Here is a 21,937-nt window from a genome sequence, read left to right as displayed (position 1 = left end):
TGAGAAAAAAAATCACAGATTTTGGCAATGTTTCTATAAAAATTTCGTATTTATTTACTTAACTTTGGTTTCTGTTTCTAAAAGAGGTAGAATTAAAGAGAACTGAAGCTAAAGAAACCTGAATAAATATTTAAGCATGTCAGGGCATATTGCAGAGGTATCTATAATTTGATAATGTGGGAGTTATTGCATTTGATCAAAGGATTGGATTCATTATATTGCTATCTTTCCCAGTTCTAACTTAACTACATGGGACCTGGAAAGCCTATGTTCAAAATCAACATAACTCCATGACTACTATTTTTTTTTTTTTTTTTTTCAAGTAAGACATGTTATGCCTTTGAGGGATGGACTCATGAGATACAGGCTTTTTGAAGCATGGAAATCCTCCTAAATAAGTATAGGTCCTGGACAGGGCAAAGGATACCTGTATGAGAGCATGGGGGGGTTTCTAATGCATGTTGTATTTCTGTATTTTTACCCTGCCATCCCTAATGTATATTGTGAAACTCTGCTTGATGTGCTGTTATCTTGTCAGTGCCCTACTATAGCATATGGTATGTTGAGATAGCAGGTTGATGACATGGGAAGTGTTTAAATAATGTGTAACTTAACACTTTCTCTGTCATGAACTTGTTATTCTAACACTTTAGAGACACCAGCTGATCTCATGCTGAATATTCTATAGATGTCCCCAGGCTTAGCTTCTTTTTTTGTCCTGTTCCAAATCTTTCAAATTTCACGTATGTATGTTTCTGACTGTCTTAATATTTTATATACACTGTTTTTCCACCAAATGGATCTGCCATTCATCATATTTGTTTAAGATACCATATAACTTTCCATCCAGCAGTTTTTACAAATGCGCATACCTCACAGGAATTCAAGTGAACAGCTTGGGAGCTTATTGGTTATTTCCTTGTTATAATAAGTTGTATTTCATTCTAGACTGTTTTCTAATGGAACTACGTTGTCGTAAATAATTTGCAAAAGATTTAAAGTTGCTGTGGGCTTTTTTTGGGGTGGGGAATTATTTATCCTCTTACAGTAAAACCATCAATACATCAGTAAAGACTACACTGTAATACATAAAAGCAAGAGAGAATGTTCTGATTCTGCAGACTTCTTTAAATTCCTGAATTTTGAACCCAATATAAATGTTTTGTAATGCCTGTCCTGGTTTTCCATTGCTGTTTAGTTCTGATACTTCTGATTATACTTATTTTTGGATCTTTAGATACTAGCATGGCAAGGTCTTGGCAAATAGTGTGTGTCTGGTCAACATTTATCAATAACCAAATTGGAGAAGAAGGAAGTACTATCGTAATCTTATTGAAAATGTCACTGTGGAATTGAAGGTGTGAAATGTAGACGAGATAGTTTGGAATTTTTACAAGTAGAGGAGGATACTGATAATGGATTTTTTTCCATAGTTTGACCATGCTTTAACAATGTATGCAAGAGAAGTAGCTGTATCAAGTAGCTTTCATTTCCTAATTCAACTGTTTATTTTTCTGACAATCTTTCTCTTTGAAAGTAGTTGTTAAAGTACAGGATGGAGCTTTTGTTGAGTCTGTTTCACCATTCTGACCTATACAGGTACATTTTCCAGAAAAGTGTTCCCGGAAACTGCACATGTGGATCAAATATGATTTTAGAAATTGAGGGCTCTGTCCCAATTCTGCAACAACATGTTCTCCTGCAAAGACAAGTTGCTTTGCCTCAAGTCATTTAAGTCCCAGTGCGTCCTTGGAAGAAGCCTTAAAGAGGCATTTGGTTTGCAATTGGTTAGTCCAAGGCAAGAAATACTAATACTACCAGATCACAAACAGCTTTTCTCTCTTTAAGAGGAGTTAAAGTTCTTGTTATTATCTGATACACTTCCAATTCTCAAGAGGACTTGAGGGGGAAAGAAAGGTGACAGAGTCAGGCTTATTTCCCTCAAGTAGTTTCCTCGTTCAGCCCTATTTATCCTCAGGGTGGTTTAGATTAAGTACAGGGTCATTTTTAATTGCATCTGGATATCTGAAATTAAGTTCTAGTACAGGAAGAATCAGGTATTACCTCTTTTCCAGAGGAGAGAATTGGAGGAAATTCTTATCTTCCTACCTGTGTCAGATGACTGCATTAGCACAAAATGAATCCAAATCTGTAGTCCCCTGGATGTTGTGATGCATTTGAATGCAAGTTTGACATAAAGAGAATCCTTAATTAACTATATGTCCTCAGGGAGTTTCACAGCACAAAGTTGCAGGGTCTTACACAGAACTGTGTTGCTCATGAATGTAGGAATCAATGTACATTTTAGTTTGGGGTTTTGTGGTTTGGGTTTTTTTGGTTTTGTTTTATTTTTTTGTGGTGTTTTTTTGTGTGTTTTTATTCTTTTTTAATTTTTGTAACTTCTGCTGTTGACATATTGTCCAAGGTTGTTACTTTTCAACAATGTAGTTTGTCTGGTATTTTTGTAAAGGGAAAATTATTTATCTTGTAACAGCTAATTTGGAGATACTGTACCAGAAAGCTTCCTTGCAGTCTATTCATTCTCTTGGTAAACTGGAGAATTCTGACAGCAGAATACAGCATTTTCTGATAAAAGGAAAAAAAGCTATGTCTATAAACAAGTTGACTTTCACGTATATACATTAGAATTTTTTAATCTAATCTTTTTAGTTTAATATCTACTATATATACACAAATAGCACATATATACACAAAAAGCACAGACCATCTATTAATATGGTTTCTATTAGAAGGTTCCGCTTGCAATCTTGATTGGACACAGTGCTTTCAGTACACTCTTCGATCTGTATTCAAACAGGAAACGTTAAGAGTCAAGCTAGTGCATAAAAGCAATGTCTGCTGGGGGAAGACATCCCACCTGCAGATGCCAACAGAAGGGGGCAGAGGAATGCTGAAGCCCCTTAAAGTTCCAAGCCTGTCTTGTGTTGAAGGGTTGAGAACGGAGAATGAAAATTCTCTGGGATGTTATCTTTAAAGATGCAGAGGAGGTAAGTGTTTTACGTTTAGATCTGACAATTTAAAAAAAGCACAACAGTTTTTGAGAATTAAATGTGTTTCAGAAATTACTAAAACTAAAAAATGAAAACAGAGAGACTCGTTTGGCCAATTTTCATAGTGAATTTTTTAGATGTGATTGTTTGCATTATTACCTCAAAATATAGATATCTAAGTATAGATTTGTATTTACAGTTGCTGCAACTGAATATGCAATACCTGACAATAAATACAAATTCAGATATGCTTTAATATTTGCAAGAAAAATTCTTTTACAAAAATGGCAGTATAGTCATTCCATACGTTTAATCAAAGCATATGATTTATTTTCAAGACAAGCTCGCTCTTCAAAAGCTTGCTAATTTTTTCCCAGTTGTTGAGTATTTAATAAGCCTTTCCTCTCATGTAGCTGAACATTCAACAAGCTGATACCAAAAAAATCTGGGGGGGGGGTTCCATAGTAGGTAAATACTTGAACTGTTCTTCCTGCACTTAGTCATTTACCAAAGATGTTTATAATATAATGTGTTCCTGTGCCAGGGACAGACCATTTATCCATTAAGGGCAGAAAAAGTCATTCCAACTTTACTCCAATAATTTAGGATTGCACAGCAACTCTGTACGTTCTGCAACCTGAATTCCCTAGTAGTAATTCTTGTTTGTTTGTTTTTTAATATGATAGACACACTACATTTGGCATTACTAAAAGAAAAAATAATCCTTTCTTTAAGAAGATGTCCCAAGGAGAGTACAGATTCTTAAGTTTTAAATAAGGGTAAAATTTTCAAAAGGAATGTGAATCTGAAGAAACTGTGCTATTAATGATATTGGTAATTTACTGGTTACCTTTGTAATAGACAAATATTTAATCAGTTCCGTTGTCATACTGTATGACGTTGCACAATGCCTAATGTACCTTAGTGCCTTAATGTTACTGATGCTAAGGACCCTGAAGGTGCTAAGGCAGGGTTTTCCAGAGCCTCTCCAAAACTGTTTTCTGTTATAGTTCTCGTGCTGTTATTCTTGGATTATTTTTCTCATGGCCTTGCATTTGCAAACCCCAGTGGTGGTGTTGCAGTGGATCTTCATGGGAGCAGCTGTGATGCTGTGAGAATTGCTTCTCCCCACCAGATCTCCACCTCCCAAAACCTCGTACACAACAAAGTTGATTATAGTAATTTAAATGCTTGAGAAATATTTTCCATTTATACATGTACACAGATGCTTAATGACCAATCAGTATACAACACTCGCACTACGGCACACAGCACAAATAGCATCATAAATGGGAACAACCAACAGGGAGTTTGAGCAATTCCCAAAGGAGAGCATGTAGTGGCAGGGGGACGGCATGGCAAAAAATCATCATCCCACTGTGAGCAACAGCATTGGCATATTTGTCATTGCACCTGCTGCACCAGAGAGATACTCTCCTTACTCCCAAAGTAGGATGCTTTTGTGGGAGCCCTTAGCTGCTTTTCCAAGTCAGCCATCAAGGAGATTTTTCATATTTCATCCCCTTCCTCCCTCATTTTGTCTGTCTCCTTAGTTTTAGCTGTAGACCTCGCTAGTAAAAATCACTGCTTCTAAAGATGTTTGGGGGGGGGAAGGGATGCATGATCCATTTTCAAATAGTCATGTTTAATCTCTTCACTAGAGCAGGACTTAGAGGTATTTTGGCACTGAGTAATGTACCATTTAAAGTTTGATTCGCATGTCTAGAAAGCTCTTAGGTTTGCATGCGCTTTAAGGTGATTATTGGGTAATGTTTAGTCATGCTTCGGTAGATTTTGAACAGCTTCACAATACACCATCTATTAGCATGATTTCCTTCAGCACCAGGTATGCTTTTCTTTTCTATCCTTTTGTACAGGTGACTCAGCGGAAAGCAAAATGAAAGCAATCTTCCTAATTTCTAAATTGGACTCTAGCATCAGACTGTAGATAGTGTTTTAACTGATCTTTTGCATTTCTCTATTAACATAGTTATGTTTTTGTCACACGTACATTGGTCTGTGTCTGTACTGTATTGCATGATTTATTGGTTTTCATGTTATAAGGCAGATATGTAGGACCCTATTTCTCTGAGGAACGTAGTATTGGTTCTTAACAGGCTGAAATTCCTAGTGACTGCCAATAGCAGGATAGTGTCGGAGACTATCCCTGCTCCCCTTGAACAGTCTAGGGAATAGCAGCAATCTTCTGGAAATGGCACTGGTAAACAATATTGAGTAAAAGGGAATTTTCCAATCAGTTCTCCTGTAAAATAGTCTTTTAGTTAATGAATGTCTTCCAGAGTTTTCAACCCACATGAAGGCTGGGAAAGCTACGTTGACAGGCTTAGATATATATCGTAAATCCTAAATGCAAAAAACCCAATTTATGACGTCGGACACAAAATGATTAGTGTCAGTGATGTAAATATATGACCCTAAAAATATATGTAATCTGACTAGAGCTTCTGCAGGTGAAGAAATTTTGTTTGGATATTGTATGTGTTGATTTCAAACAAATATATTTCTCTGTAGAGACTCATGTAGAACCCATCTGTTTTCTCAGGTAAAGAAAGCATGATGAAAACTGGGATTTGACAAGCTTTTTTTAAGATTGTTTGAACTGTGTAAGGTGGGAGGCTCAAATTAAGTTTTGACTATGTGATTTTCTAGTGTTATACCAGAAAGAACAAGATACTATGATAGGTCATCCTTTTATAGAGATGATCACATGCAGCTGGTGTGGCTGTTTGTGTTTTTGCACTGAATAGGCTAGACAGAGCAACTCTGTAAGTACATACAACACACACTCACCTGAGTGATTCTGTGGTTCTTTCAATCTACAAGTGCATCATTTATGATGCCTCATGTAGGGTGACTGGAAAAGCCAAAAGAATGTCTTATGTCAAATAAAAATCCTAGATCAAGTTTAGGGCTTCATTCCTTCCAAAGTATTACAACTAAATGTAATGGCATTTGACAGTATTGACTTTTTTTATATGACTTCTTTCAGCTAGCTCAGCATTCTGAAAAAATAAATAGTCTTCTCCCTTTGTGATTGAAAGGGTTAAATAGTACCAATTCATTACCACTCACAAAAGGATTTATTTTGTTCTCATAAATCAGTTTTATTCCACATTTTTATTATTCCCTTGGGTCAGCTGTTCCAATTGAAATCAATACAAGTGCAAGTGACACAATCAATCTAGATATTTGATTATGGATTTGAGACTCCCAGTTCTGCTCTGTGTGTTTTGCTAGTCTCCTTCTGATACTGTCCCTGGAGAATAGAAAATTCTTATTGGCATCCGTGAATTATGGGCATAGATTCAGAAACCAGATACTGTGGTAATCTCCATTTATGTACTGCTGCAGCTAAAGAAAGAATGTCCTAACCATGGAAAAACAAACTTGAGGATTTTAAAGCTAACTGTGTCTGAAATATTTTAGAGTGTAAAGTCTCTCGTGAAGTAAACTTTATAAAGTCTCATCATTTGTCTATAAAACCTCTCAGTCAAAATGGATGAAATCAATAATTACATGCTGTATCATCAGCTTAACAACACAAGTACAGCAAATGTTTTTTTCTGTTTGATGCCTTCTGGTCATTTAATAGGCAATGTGATGTTATGCCACTTGGGCTACTAAACTGTGCTGGGACACTTTTTCATGTTCATGTTCGGATAAGAGCACCTGGACATGGGAAACGTGTGAAATCCATGTAAAGTTGGTTCTACTTGTAGAATGCTTTCCAGAGTTGGGCGGCCTCACCCTATTTGATGATTTCTTTAGGTCATGGACTGAGTTCTTACAGTGTGTCCTTACAACACTTAGTATGGTGTGTGTGGATGGTCCAGAACTGATGCCCCTTGGTGGTGTTGCAGCACAGTGAGTTACAACACAAATGAATATACTTACAGCAGAGATTTAACACTGTACTGAATAAACTGTCTTAACTGGAAGGTTTAAATGAGACAGACTCAGTTGCAAGACTCAGTGGACATTTCTGTGTTTGTGAAAGAGTAATGAGAAAACCTAAACCAGTAATTCAAATACAGAAAGTTTCTTCTTGATAGTTTCATCTATAATTACAGAGTTTTTAAGTTGGAGGCCTCATGGCATTGAACTGGAAGCTCAAGGGTAGATGAGACCACGCACCAAACATTCTTCTCTGCCTACCATCATGACAGAGGCTAATTTGGCTGCAGTCATTAACTATCCATGGGACCTGTGCTAACTTTCTTGTATGAGCTCCCCGATCAAGATGTGGGCTTTATTCATATCTCAGTCCATAGAATTAATGAGCTTATAAATGCACATTCCTTTGTGTTTGTAACACTAATCACTTTTTTCTACTGACAGGCACAGGCTTTGCCTTAGGGTTCTTGAAGTATTCTGCAAATTTTCATAGAATCATAAGAACAGCTGAGGTCAGAGAGCACATATAGAGACAGTCCAAACCCCCGTCTCAAAGCAGGGTTAGCTGGAGGACATTGCTCAGGACAGTGTCCAGCTGGGTTTTGAATATCTCCAAGGATGGAGACTCCACAACCTCTCTGGGCAACTTGTTCCAGTGTTGGATCAACCTCAAAGTAAAAAAGCTTTTTTTCTTAGGTTTAAATGGAATTTATTGTATTTTCTGTGTGTACCTATTGCCCCCTGTTCTGTTGCTACATAATGCTGAGAAGCATCTGGCTTCTTTATATCTTCACATCAGATATTTATATACATTGATAAGATCCTCCCCCCCTTAGGCCTTCTCTTGAGGTTAAACGATCTCAGGTCTCTGTGTGCTAGATGCTTTGAGCCTTTAACCATCTTTGCATGGACTCCACTCCAGAAAGTCCGTATCTATCTTGTAGTGGGGAGCCCAGAACAGGACAAGCACTCCAGATGTGTCTCGCCAAGGCTGAATAGAGAGGCAGGATCCCTTCCCTTGACCTACTGGCAATGGTCCTCCTAATGCAGCCCTCAAGGCTGTTGGCTGCCTTTGTTACAAGGAGTCATTGCTGTCTCATGTCCAGCTTGTTGTGTACCGGGGCATCTGTGTCTTTTTCAAAGAAGAAAAGGAACTTTCCAGTATCAGCCCCCAGCCTCTGCTGGAGGCCAGCTCAGAGTGACAGACAGAATGTTCAGCATAGACTGTCTTGAGATGTACAGAATGCATAGGATGGCTGTATCTAAATTTAAGTCTGTGAAAAGTCACTGAAGGTGCCTTTGCTTGTTTTAAAGTGAGGGACATGGAGCTATGGAATATCTTTAGTACAGTCAAACTACATATGGGTCTTTGAGCCTTCAGATTTCTGCTGTATGCGGCCATAAGAAATTTTCTCTTGGTTGTTTTGGGTTTTTTTAATTTTTTAGTCTTAAAACTAAAGACTTTGTTTTACAGGAAAAAAGGAAAAACTTAAGTTTTTTTCAGTGCAGATAATGTGAACTGTTCCTTATTTACAGGAATAAGAATATTTTGGATTCATAGTTTTTTTTCCAGTTTAGCATGGTATTACCCATCTTGCCTCATCCAGCAACTGAGGATATGAATGAAGGTTTCCTGTGATAAGAGAGTCTTCAAGTTGTGGACTGTTTGATGGACTGAGACCATGATACATCCTTACGAACAACACATCTGTCAACTCATGAGCAGAGGAACAATGGTGGTTCAGGAGATTGAGGCACAAATTTGGCAGTGTACTCATCTACAAAAAAACCTAAACAAAAAAAAAACCCACCCAAAAAACCCCAAACCCCAACCAAAAACAAAACCCCAAAACAAAAAAAACCCAAATCAAAACTCTCTGCAAAACATAACAAAACCTCCAACACTGTTGAAAAGAAGGGTATGGCATCGAAGCACAGAAACCACTTTAACAATTGTTAAACCAGTTTAAGAATTGAAGAATGGTTCATTATTACAGTTATTAGGAAAAGAGAGTCACTAATAATAGCAAGAAAGATTTTTAGCTGGTTTTTTTTATTGGGATAATCAAACAAATGGAAAGTCACGTTTTTCATTCTGAATACTGCACTAGAAACAGCAGGAAAGGGAAAGAGGGAGAGAGGTAGAGAAGAAAGATCTTAGCTGGGAGGCAAGGAATAGCTTGTGTGAAAGTTAATGAGGCTGAAGAATAAGCAAAACTAATGGACAAAAGAATGCTCTTACAGAGGAGGAAGTGTGCATGTTCACAGAATTTCCCCCAGAAAGACGTGATACCAAAGAGTCAGAAAACAGCACAGGGTCAGAAACTCGTGGACAGTGAGGATGAGGTATGGGAGAAGGATAGAGAAAAGGGGTGAAAAAGTGAGTTCTTGTTTCATTTTTATTTTGCTATTCTGACATTCACTTTTTCTGTGGCCCAAGATAACATGCTTAACCTCTGTATGCTCACACACAAATAAAGCAGGAGTAAAAATGACTGTCAGCTGATTAACGAAGTAATCTTTGTATAATTCTTTAGGTAGTCTTATGTACTATTTTTTGACCTGGATTTTTGCTACTTTTATTCTTTGAGTAGTCTTCTACAGTGATAATAGTTCTGCTTATGTCTGAATATTGTAGAGCAACATGCTTTCTAATGTAAAAGAGTTATCGGGATATACATAATGGAAGCAGTATAGATTGGTAATTTTTCAGAGCATGACATAAAGCCTTAAACTCACTCAAAACATACTTTTTGCCATGTAGTAGCACACTATGTAGTGTACTTTTGTGATTGAAGCCTCACATTATCTTGAAAGAGTGATATTGAAAGAAAATAATAGCTCATTAAACATTTGTGATAGTAAGATTTAAGTGTTTTAGGCTTAAGTACCCTTTTAGGTGTAAATCTCTCTGCATTTCAAAAACTATGGTTCTGTTACGTCATTTTCGTTCGGTCAAATCTTGGGGGTAAGATGAGCAGTCAGGCAATTTCTAGGACACCACAAATAGGAAGAGGTAGAAATCTGTTTTGCAAAGGTGGCTCCGTTATTGAAGTCCCATAAGAATACAGAGAAGTATAAGGAAGCTGATCATTGATGGATATTTTCTATATATTGATGGCTAGCTCTTGATTAGGAAAAGAAAAGCATGTGAGCACTCAGTAATACTTCTCACTAGCATGGCCTCCTTGCTTCCTGAAGTCAGCAGCATAGCTGTGTCAGTGTGTTTGCAATACCAACACATTAGACTTGTTATGTTTGATCTTATTACTTTAATAATCACAAATGCAGTGGTAGTAATAGCAGTACGCCCACACATATGAAACATGAAGTTTTTCTGTTTAATATATAAAAAGGAAACATCTCAGTTTATTACCTTTTTGCTTTAAAACACGGATTTTGATCCAGATGAAAAGAATACCTCTCAGTGTGGCAAATTCTGGAAAGAAAAGGAATTTTAAAATGTGAGATGAATGCGTTTGTATCATGTCTTTATTCCATTGCGGTTTTTGTCATGAGAATGGTTTCATGTTGTACCATTTCTGCGCTCCTTACAACCTTTGTCACATGAATAAGATATCAGAACGCTAATGACTAATATACAGTATTCTGTGTCTGCTGATACTATACTGTACTACTGTGACCTTTGCAATATTATGTATTCTGATTGGCTGTCCATTTCACCTCTTCCCCACAAGTTAATAAGGCTGTAAAAAGGAGAGAACTTGAAATCGCCAGCCAGTCAAATTACAGAATATTGAAAAGGTCAGAGCAGTACAGCACACAGAAAAAAATTATGGAATATATGAGGCATTAAAATTCTTGTGACAATGATTATAACAAGAATGGAAAAGGATACCCATTTATGTTATTTCAATCTAGTGAACCCCATAGGATGACGGACCCACGACGGCAGTAATTTACGCACCACCAACCCACAGCAGCTTTATTCACTTATTTACAGGGGTACTCAGCAACAGGAATGCGCATCTGCTTGGAATCCCCCTTCAAAGTGTCCACCCAAAACCATAGTGAACCTTTAGACACATACTCACCACCTAGAGTGCTGTGTGAAGCTCAGCACTTTTAAACAAGGATTTTGAATGGAATGTGTATTTGTGTATATTTTTTAATGTAAGTATGTTTTATTACTCAGCTGTGCTTCAAGTATGTGTATTTTTTATGTTTAGGTATATTCTTTACCCTAATTTCTTCATTTGAATGTTTTTCTGAAAAACTGAGGTACTTTGATCTGGTATAAACTAGGAATAAACTGAGAATGGTACAGGTTTGTCTCCAATACTGGATTTAGTCAAAGTAGTCCCTCAGAAACGTTGGGGGAAATATGAAAAGCCCTATGAGCAGGAAGACTAGTAAAAGAACAAAATCATTGTGATGCAAAAATATGGAAAGTTTAAGGAGCATGGAGAAGCCTTTCATGTCTGCAAAGGGTTTAGTTTATTTTAAGAGGTTATAGGAGATGGTGGCTTTCAGCTCCTTTCCATCTGAATTATTTTTTTTTATATGGGTGCTTGTGTGTCTTAAATGTTGAAAGACGTGGTGAGCCAGTTCGAGGAGTTAGTTTTCTGCCTCCTTAGGCTGTTCATGTGAGCTGTGTCTTGAGGGGGTCTTGCTTGTTGGCCTGCTGGTGACTATTCATGGCAGGAGTTACAAGGCAGAAATGTGCAGGAACAAGGAGGTATTCTGGTGGAAACCACTTGTCTCAAGTAAAACAAAAGTCTCTCAGGACTTTACCAGTGTGTGAAGCAGCTGCTGTTTAGGTCTGCAGCAGGCTTGCTGGTAAGCTGCAGTAGGACCTGTGAGCAGGACGGAGAGAAAAATATATAAGAAAAATGGAAAAAAAGAGGCCTCCTCTGCTTATACTCACAAATAGGGTCCACACTGAAGCAGTCTAGGCAGGAATGGCATAGAGTGATATGACATGGTTATCGCCGTATCGCGTTCTGTCAGCCTGAACCTATGTGTCTGCATTTTCCAGCCCACTGAAAGCAAAGTTTAAGCAGTGAGAAGTGGTAAAGCTGCATATTGCAACTCACCCCCAGCAAGACCTGCATTTTAAAAATGTTCTTCTAATATTTTACTTGCCAGTAGCAGTAAGTTGCTTTGTTGGGAACTGGGATAAAACACCTTTTGTCTGTGTAAAATTCAGGTTAGGAACCTTGCAAGTACTCCTCAGCTTTTTATTAAAAGCAATAAAAAATTTTGAACTGCTGTGTTGTCTATCTCATTGTAAATTTGCAAGTTCATTTTTGAGCTGAATAAAATGGTTATGTAATTACATACTTCTCCTAATTATTGAGTAATTACGTACTTCTTATAATTGCCGAGTAATCACTCTGCTATAACTAGAATTTAATGTTACAACTAATTGTATAATTACTGTATATTAATGTTGTTATCCAGGCAACTTGGAATAGAGTGTTATCCTGTTAATTCCTTTTCTATTACTCAAAACTCTATTTTTAAAAAATATAGTGTAGTTAGCCATTGGAAGAAAGATTAATAGTGGAATAAAAATATCAGCAGAGGAAGTACATGCTTTTGTTCTGGGCTCAGGTGGGTGAGAATAGAAATATGAACATGTTAAAACTGTACTGTAGATAGAAAAAGTTTAATTTTCTCATTAATTGGATACATAAATTGCTGTTAGAGCGCCTACTTTTATGCTTGAGGTTTGAATCTATCCTATGTGCTTTCATCTGTCAACACTAGATTTTTAAACTTTCCTACACATTGTAGGGGAAACTTAAAAAATGCATCTCTTTTCACAGCCGGCTGAGTTCTGAAGTGTTGCATGTCACTAGGACCTTCAGAATGATTATGTCAGTTAGCCATTTCCACTGGCTTTACTGTTGTTAATAAGACAGTAGGTGCATGTAACAGTCGTATGTTGTTGGGTGGGCACTGCAAATAATGTTGCAGACTGCCTGGTAGTGCACGGAAAAGCTGTGATAGGTGGCGGGAGAAATGTGCTTTGTTGGATTGTCTCTACTCCACGCACAGGGATGGTTTCACAAAGGTTCAGTAGGAAGGTTTGAGATACAATTTAAGAGCTGATATCAAGTAATGCATATTCATTTTTCTAGTGATGGCTGAGTAGCCTGGGTATGCAAGACTACTGTAGTTTGTTGTGGTATGGCATGGTGTAATCCAGGCAGACTTTGAGCAGTGGGGAACTAGGCTACATGGCATATTTACAAAAAAAGTTTATTAAACTGTCCCGCTCCCCCAAAACTCAGAAAGTAAGTTTGCTATATTTTACTGTGAGAATAACTGAAAACACCCTTTGTGCAGCTCTGTGAACATCAAAATAATGGAATGGCTTGGACTTGTACAATAAGTGAATCACAGATTGTTTATAGGAATCCCAAAATCCAGATCACTCATCCATGGTTAAATGTAATGCGTATGCACACTTCAGTGCACATCATAGAAATACAGAACATTTGAAACTGTTTCAGGTTTAAAAACATTTCAGTTTTAACAGTTCATTTGAAACTTGCATAAAAATGAGTAAACCCAATGAGTTTCACTTAAAAAATTGAGAGATAGTTTCTAAGCGTTTTCTAATTCTGTCTTTTTTTGATTTTGTAGAGGACTCAATGTGAATATTCAATCTTCTGCCTGTGCCAACGCCTTAATTAATTTAAGATATTTTCAATAGTTATATTCTGTTTAATGTCATTCTTGTACCTGTAGTCTCAGACTTGTGTGATTCTGCTGCTTGTAATGCAGAATGTCTATCAACTTCAATGTGAGAGCTCTCCATGGGATGCTGGATAGTAGTAATAATATTAATCATTTATATAGCACTTTATATGTTCAAAATATTGGATAATCTTTAAATGAGCTCAGCTTTGCTCTCAGATACATGAGTGAAATCTTCATTGAGTCAAAAAAAATTGTTACTTGGTATATAGTGTTCTATTTTCCAGTCTTACTCATTGGGTATTTTGGAAAGGTTTATTTTGTTATGTTTGTAGGGTAGAATATTGTCTTATCTTACTTGATTTTGACATCTTTAAAGGGTTGTAAAGAACATGTAGGTTGCTTTGATGTCCTCTGATGATTTCAGCTGATAAACTGAATACTTCATATCCTTGTTTTATCTTTGAAAGGACAGCAGGCCATGCTGGAAAGCATGTGTTTCTTACTACAGATGACTAGTTTTTATGTATGCAATGGAGTTAGCTTATAAACTCCTAAGGTAAGTGTTTTTCTAGTGAATTCAAGAAGTTTTACCAGTCTTTCATAGACATAAGAATTAACCTTAATGTTTTGAGTTTGCAGTTACCACACAACTGTTCTAGAACATGCGTAATTTCTGAAAACTGGGTTCTGTTAGCAGAATATAGCAGCCAGCTTTGCAATTGCATGGTTGGTTCGTTTATTTTCCAAGTTTTATATGTACCACAAACTGTTGGCAAAAGGCGGAGGAAATAGCGAGTAATATTTTTTCTTCCAGATAGGCCGGTTTTTTGGTGTTATTGGTATCAATGGCAACTTCTCATTTGAGTAGAAGTACAACTTGATCCTGACGTAGGTGAACCTTCTTTAGCAGGGGGTTGGACTAAATGATCCAACAAGAGGTCCCTTCCAATCCTGACTGTCCTGTGATTCTGTGACTTGATTTATAAAGACAGCAAACTGTAGCAGATGCAAGGTCTAACATTTATTCTTCTCTGCCCTCCCCCCCCCCCCCCCCCGCCTTTTTTTTTTTCCTAACAGATAATGCTAATTATTCTATTCTAAATGATACTCGGACATTATGCAACTGCAGCGAATCCAATGTATGGGTACCCATTAAAGGACTGATTCCATTTTCTAACTACACAGTACAAGTGAATGCTTCCAACAGCCAGGGCAGCTTGATAAGTGATGCCATAACAATAGTCACGCCTCCAGGAGGTAAGTATGAAAAAGTGCTTTTTCTGTGCATGTAACAATTACACAAATACTCTGTTGAACAAAACGTTATTTATTACTGCAACTGAGGACTGGAAGGTCAGAAGAATATGTTCACATTAGTGGTTCTTGTTAACAAAATTGTACTTTTCAGCTACTAATTTGTCAAATTGTTCACTTTAAGAACTGGAGAGTGAAAACAGGTAGTTGTATAGTTAACATGTTAAGTACGTGAGAAGTGCATTATATTTTTTTTTTTTCTGTCAATGGTGGTGTATTTTATCATGGACAGCTAATCTTGAGAGTCACCTGCATTTTGTAATCTGTTTTGGAATAAAAGTTGTAAGTGCTGACAAAGAGCACTTACTGGATAGACTTGGATAATTTGTTTAGTAATAGTAATATAAAGCATTGGTAGTATATTGAGCCAGAATACACAAACTGGTGTACTTGTAAGGAAGTCAATTGAAATGTGATGACTTATAGTGAATGATCATGGCTGTAAACCTCTCTGGATGTTATCTTCATAAAAATTTGAAATAAGAGAATTGAGCAAATAGTCCCTAAACACTGTGTGTGTATTTTTATTTTTTTAAAAATGAAAGCTTAAATTTACAGCTCATGTATATGTGTTCCTTTTACATTCTTTTTTCATGGACATTCTAGTGAATTAGCTTTTGTTGAATTAATGCCAATGGAAACAATTTTGAATTCTAAAGTAAGAACTCAGCAAAACTTGATCTTGAGAGAGGTGTAGGTGTACCTGATGACCAGAAATAGCATAGAGTGACATACATATTTTTTGAAAGTAAAGTAAAGTAAAAACAAATCCCATAAACCTTACAGCTCAGAAATACAATTACACTTGGAACAGTTTGCTTGCAAACAGATGGATTGATGGATTAGGTCTGGGGCCAAACCAGCAGAAAGACTTCTGAAAAGTTAATAAGTAAAAGGCAGACATTGTATGACAGATTACTGAGAAGCAAGGAAAAGGTAAATTCCCTGCATGTTTTATACTTTTCCAATCTTACTGCCAAATTACGTTACAAATTCATATTAACAAATATACATTATCATATAATAAAAAACTGCATCTGAGTTTTATTGTTCACTTAAGACTGAGCAGTAAGACACTGACATTTCTAATCTCAATGCCACATTTCAATTTTGCATGTAGAAATAACAAAATTTGGTGGTGGAAATTTTACCAAATGAGAAGGTAAGGGATCTTTAAAGATAGGCAAGGATGTGCACAAGTTTATGACAGCCATTAAGATACACTTTCTTTCATCATTAGATTGTTGTTGATTACAATTAGAAAACTTATAGCTTTGAAATTATCTTTTTTATGACCTTGTGGTAATTTAAAAGCAATACCTCATTGATTAAATAGGTTTTAGTTCATGCTTCCTTTTAGTTAATGATCTGAAAACATATTATCCTGATTTACACATAAAATCATGCTGAAAAGCATGTGGCATTCACTAGGATATGTGTGTTTAAGTAGAATTAAATTAGCAGTGAGAGTTATTAAAGAAATCTTCCATACTATTGTCCAGTGGACTGTGATCTGTAGTGAAATGAATAATAAATGAAGCAGTGCATATGAGGGGAGTACTCTCACACACACTATAATCTCACTATGTGTGTACACATATACAGACACACGTGTGTGTATCTAGGAAATGCATGTTTAATTTACTATGACGTTTATTGTAATGACTCTTTGATTTCCATACAGTTCTGTTGTATGCTAAATTGTGAGTCTAATGGTCATTTTACACTGGGCTGTATTCCGTGCCTTCACTTACAAACACTTTCTAAACAATTTCTAGTGAAATCTAGATGCTACTAACATCAGAAGGAATTTTATTTTTTATTTCAGTAAGCAAGATTTCACTTTGACAGAAGTTTTGTTTTATCAGGGAGTGAAAGAGATCTCATGATGTACAAAATCATAGCCTTTTAACGAGGGTTAAAATGCAGCATCCTCTTTTCAAGCATAACAAAAAAAAGCTGTTATAAAAATTTGCATTGTGGGGAGTACTTCATGGAGCTTGGTAGAAGACTTTATAAGAGGGAGAGTGATAGAGGACAAAGGAGTATTCCATTTCAAAGTTACTGCAGATAGCTTTTCTAATTATGATAGAATTTTTTTATCAAACGTGCATTTCTTTTGTTTCGTTTTTTATTTAAAATGTATCACACATAATGTAAAGCATGCCAAGTCTTTAGTGTTACCTGATTGAATATATCTTAATTTCTCATCAAGCTGATTTGCCATGCTTAAAAAAAAATATCTTAGAAATAAGGAATTTATTGTATCTGAGCTCTTGACTAAAATTGCAGTGCAGGTTCAAGAGTTCTTGGAAAGATTAAAAAAATAAAAACTGAATCCAAATGTTAATCCATAAATATGAAACTTTCTTCTGACCCTTACCCTGTAGTGGTCTGGAGTTACTAATGGGGTTAGGATTTCAACTCTTAATGGGGCTTGGTGCATTAGTGTTTTGTATGCATGGAATTCAGCATTCAGTTTAATAAGTGGTTGACATTGGTGATGTCCCTTAATTTGCTTAAATCTAATTGGCTCTTTTATCAGTCAAACCTGTATGGATTGGCAATTGATCAGAAAGGGTCAGCCATGACTGTGCATGTACTTAAATGCTGGAACCACCCGTTAAAGTCACTGTTGCATAATAAGAAGCTGAAACCATGAGAACAAATGATCTTCAGAGTCAGAAGGCAAAAGAAAGCAGAGAAGTTTCTCAGGATGTTCAAGTTCAGAACAAAGGCATTATGGAGTATATAAATTTTAAATACACTGCTTTTTGCCTCAAGACTTAATGCTTTTTTCCAGATGAACTGAAATCTTGTCTGAAACTGTCTTTGTTACATCAAAGAACTGCATAGAAAGCTAAAAGAGATGGAAGAAGCATAAAAGGGCATAGTTTAAAATGATTAGTGACAAATTTCATACTGTAGAGGTAGAAGTAAATTTTTTTGAGTTTCATATTTTTTCCAAAAAGAATAAATTTGTTCTATTTATCTTGTCCTAAACTGCTTTGGTAGAAGTTGTAAAAAATAATATACTAGCCGGTGCTTCACATTAATTTGAGGATGCCAGCCAGTAAAAGATCTGGAGAACAAATTGTTTTAGAATTAGTTTAATTAGGTAAATGAATTGAAATGATACAGTGGAAGTAAAACTGCAAAAATCTGGGAGAAAATCTTCTCGCAGTCCTCGGTTATATATTTTTCTTCTTAATGAGTGCTATTTCTGATGTAGTGGCATATAGAGGACCCCATTATTTTAGGATTGCTTTGTAATATGAGGTGGTAAGCTAACAGAAAAGAAAGTTTCAGTCTCTACTGGGAATAGCTTATTAGTTAAATCCATTTGTTCCCTTCCCTCAACCACAATAGCCCTAGTATGGAAGGGGATGAGAAGTCCTGCAGAAAGGAAGAAGATAGATAATGTTGAAAAAAATGAGTGCAAAGAGAGAACAGAGACAGGCTGTTGATCAGAGGGGAAACAGGCAAGTGGAGGCTCAGTCGCCACCTCCAAAGCACAGAAAAAGGCTGGATTCCTGACTAATGACAAGAGGTGTGACGCTTGCAGATATAGATGGAAATTCTGTATCACATTGTGGAGTTGTCTCTGTGTGGTTGCTTGTGCTTGGGATTACAAACCATTGACTTGGTGCTGACTTATCTATAGAAAAAAGCCTCAAAGAATTGATACATTTTCCTTATCTAAAACACAAAAGGGAGGATACTCTGAAAAAAAGAATTGCCTGAGCATTGTATCTTTAATCTCTGCCATAATTTATGAAGTATGTTGTTCGTTTTTATGGTCTGTCTGTGATTTGCACAACATAGGAATGTCTAGCGCTGAAAGATGTGAGATTTTTGCTTTACACTCTTAAGCCACTTGCCCTTTTCTGGTCCCTTGTTTGCATGTGCGATGCTGCATGCCTCTTCCTAGGAGCTTGGGCTACTTCTCACCAGCCAAAAGAGAGCCCACATACTTGCAGCTGTTGATGTTTGTTCAACATCTACAGAGGATGGTGTCCTGCAGTCAGAGGGTTTCAGCCACTGCTAGTTTAGGTGGGAACACCTCTGAGACTGGATATTGAACCGCATCATAGGATCATTGATTTAGTCATGCAAACAAATAAGATTCACATCATACACCTTCTATTCGCATCTGAAAGTATTTGCTTGTGCAGGTTGATCGCTGAAGCCAACAGACCTCCTTAGGTGAATGGATATTCAGTAAACAAAGCAAACTGATGCTCTTAGGCCAGAATTATTTAGGAAGAAAAATCAAGCCTGAACATGCTAGGGGTCTCCCTGTGAGACAGGTTTGTTTTTTCCATGATGCTCAGTATCACATTAATAGTCACATCATAAAACTTGTTTTGAGAGAATTTCCTTTACTTCAAATTTCAGGTATTTCTGAGGCATCAGTTGCTTTTCTAACTTGTCTCCTTTCCCCCCCTATTATTTGGTTCTTTCTTTTTTATTTTTCTTTATGCTGCCCCCCACCACCCACCACCCCCTTGGTAGTCTTGGACTAAAATTTAACAGGATTCTTTTTGTTCTATATCTTTTGTTTCTTTTTAATTTTTCTTCTCGTTTCATTCTCTTATGCGACTTCTTGTGAAGGTAGAGTAGTAAAATCAGGATTTAAAAATGGGAAAAAATAAATGAAAGGTAGTTTAGGAAAAAAAGAGGTTTTGGCATCGTTCTATTTTATTCATTGTGAAAAAAAAATAAGTTTTTAAAAATTCTGATTTCTCAAACATTTGCATGTTATCTCTGTAACTTCATAATAGTATAATCTTTGATTTTGATGAAGAACAGGAAATGTTTTAAACAAAGTTGTTGCAAAGAAGTCTACAGGGGTGCGGTGAGGAGCATTAACAGAAAGGTCTTTGTGAAAAATTGTGACCAGATCTTTTCTAGAGGTAGTTTAAGGAGAGCAGGATAGAGTAGGGAGGGGGAAAGAACTCTCCTACATCTCTCATCAATGACCTAGCTAATTAAAGAGTGTCAGTGGCAAGCTGTGTAAATTGTCCGTTCCAGTTCCTTTTGTCCAGAAAGATGATTTCATGGGGATATAAGGGTAAGATTGCAGAAGTGCTTGTGTGGAAAACTGGGAGCTGTTCTAATGAAACAATAATTCTTCTCTAACCTCTGCAGTATTGAACTGATTGTCATTTTCATTAGTTCTACTTTTTTTTCTTTTATTCCCCTCTCCCAGTCTGTTCAGCACATCTTTTGGTGAGCTCATACTGTATCTATTCTTGGTTTTGGGTGGGCATTTGGCTGGTAAGAGAAGAGAGAAGTAAGACTCATTCCTGAAAGGTTGTATCTTCACACTCTGGCAATAGGAGGCACAGAGGTGCCCTCTTTACTGCTCACTTTCCTAAATTGCAGCCAGCTGGGGCTCAGCCTAACTCCACACATCATAAAGGACCACCTCAAGGTTGCTTTAAATTGAAACTTAGCCTAAGTCCCTACTTATAAAACTGGAGTGCCAGAAGCCAATGACACTCCAACTTTGTCCTTTTATTTCCAATAGCCTCCTTCCCTTTGCCCCTACACGCTACCTTTTTGGGGTGAGGCATATCTCCCATAGTTACAGCTATGGTGTTTCCATGCTCTAGACATAGGACACCTGTAGTTATCAGCTCTTAGGTTATTTTCTGTCTTCTGGAGCTGCATGAAACAGGGCAAGAAGATCCAAATTGCAATTCTAGTTGCCTAGGAGAATATGGCTGGTTTTGCTTGCTTGCGGCATGCCAGTTGAGAAAGGGAGGACTGTGCAACAGCTTGAAATAGCCAGTTGAGGGTCTATAAGCAGGCAATTAACCTCATTGTAGAGGTCTCGCTCCAGGTCTTTCCAAAACCTAGCCTTAGCATGAGGTCCAGGTGGTACTTAAGATCTCCTGGAAGAAACGTGTGGTAAAGCAGATTTCATGCTGGAAAACTACAGCTTGATTATATTTCTTAAAAACAGAGGAATATAGACAACTGGGGAAAATGGGATGTTGGGGAATTTAGCAGCAAATCATTATTTAAAATTATTACCTACCATCACATAAGCCTATTTTGGACTATTTTCAATTGTACATAAAAAAGAAGACAATTTAGACGAAGTATGCAATTTTTATATAATCTTAAGCCTGTTCATGGTTAGATTTTTTTTTCATTCTGTGTAAATCTGAACTAGACTGTTCAGTACTCTAATTACAGTCAACAGTCCTTGTGATAAATTAGGTTCTTCTTTAAAGGAATTCTACAATAAAATGACATTGAAATTCCTACTGAAAACATACAGAAAACATTTTAAAAATCTCACCATGAATTTTGTCTTTTGAACCATTTTCAAGAAATATTAAAACAATAGGAATTGGATCAATTCTTATGTTACCTTGCTACTATGATTTGCACTGCTTTTCTAAAAAGCTCACTTTATTATATTTATTTTTGACAACTCCTGCCCCTGTAGTTTCCAGAATAAAATGGCATTTTCATTACCTGTCAGCAAAGGTAAATGTCTGTGTGTTGGGTTTGGGGGTAGGGTTTTTTTTGTCATTTCATTCTGAATTTTCTGCAGTTGAAGTTAGTCTTCTGAACAAAAAGCACTTAAGTGGCAAGGGGTTTTTTGAGCTACTTTGTACAGTTGAGGAAGCTTTGAAGTTCCTGGACAGAACAGCAAAGTTCTGTCACCCTGTTACATATTTGTCACATTTCTATACTAAAAAACAAAAAACAAAACAAAACCCAAAAAGGTTAAGAGGAGAAAAATTAAGGTTCTCATAAGACTTTGGTGAGGGTGAAATGTAGAGAGAGTAAAATTACTATCCTTTTCCTCTCTTTAGCTAGGGAGAAAACAAGAGCTGATCTTAAATGCTGTGGGCATAAAAGTGCTTCTGCTTTTTTTGCTGGTTTTCTTTATAGAAGTTTTCTGTATAGTTTGGAAATAGATCTGAAATAGATACAAAGTAAGAGTTTTAAAATTCTGAATTCTTAAAACATTTTGCAGAATGAAAATATCTTTTCCCATATAG

The 21,937-nt window shown here is 36.6% G+C and overlaps 1 protein-coding gene across 1 annotated transcript in view; it reads left to right on the top strand.

The window, feature by feature from the left end:
- USH2A (usherin) overlaps window positions 1-21,937 on the top strand; it is a 397,508-nt gene that overhangs the window by 223,740 nt on the left and 151,831 nt on the right. Inside the window, exon 37 of the mRNA XM_080408501.1 lies at window positions 14,676-14,855. Coding sequence (XP_080264627.1) covers window positions 14,676-14,855 — 180 coding nt within the window. The remainder of the gene's footprint in view (window positions 1-14,675; window positions 14,856-21,937) is intronic.

The sequence above is a fragment of the Falco punctatus genome (assembly GCF_963210335.1).
Source record: "Falco punctatus genome assembly, chromosome: 12".
Taxonomy (NCBI): Eukaryota; Metazoa; Chordata; class Aves; order Falconiformes; family Falconidae; genus Falco; species Falco punctatus.
Note: the sequence above shows the minus strand (reverse complement) of the source record. Positions and strands in the feature narration are given on the sequence as shown.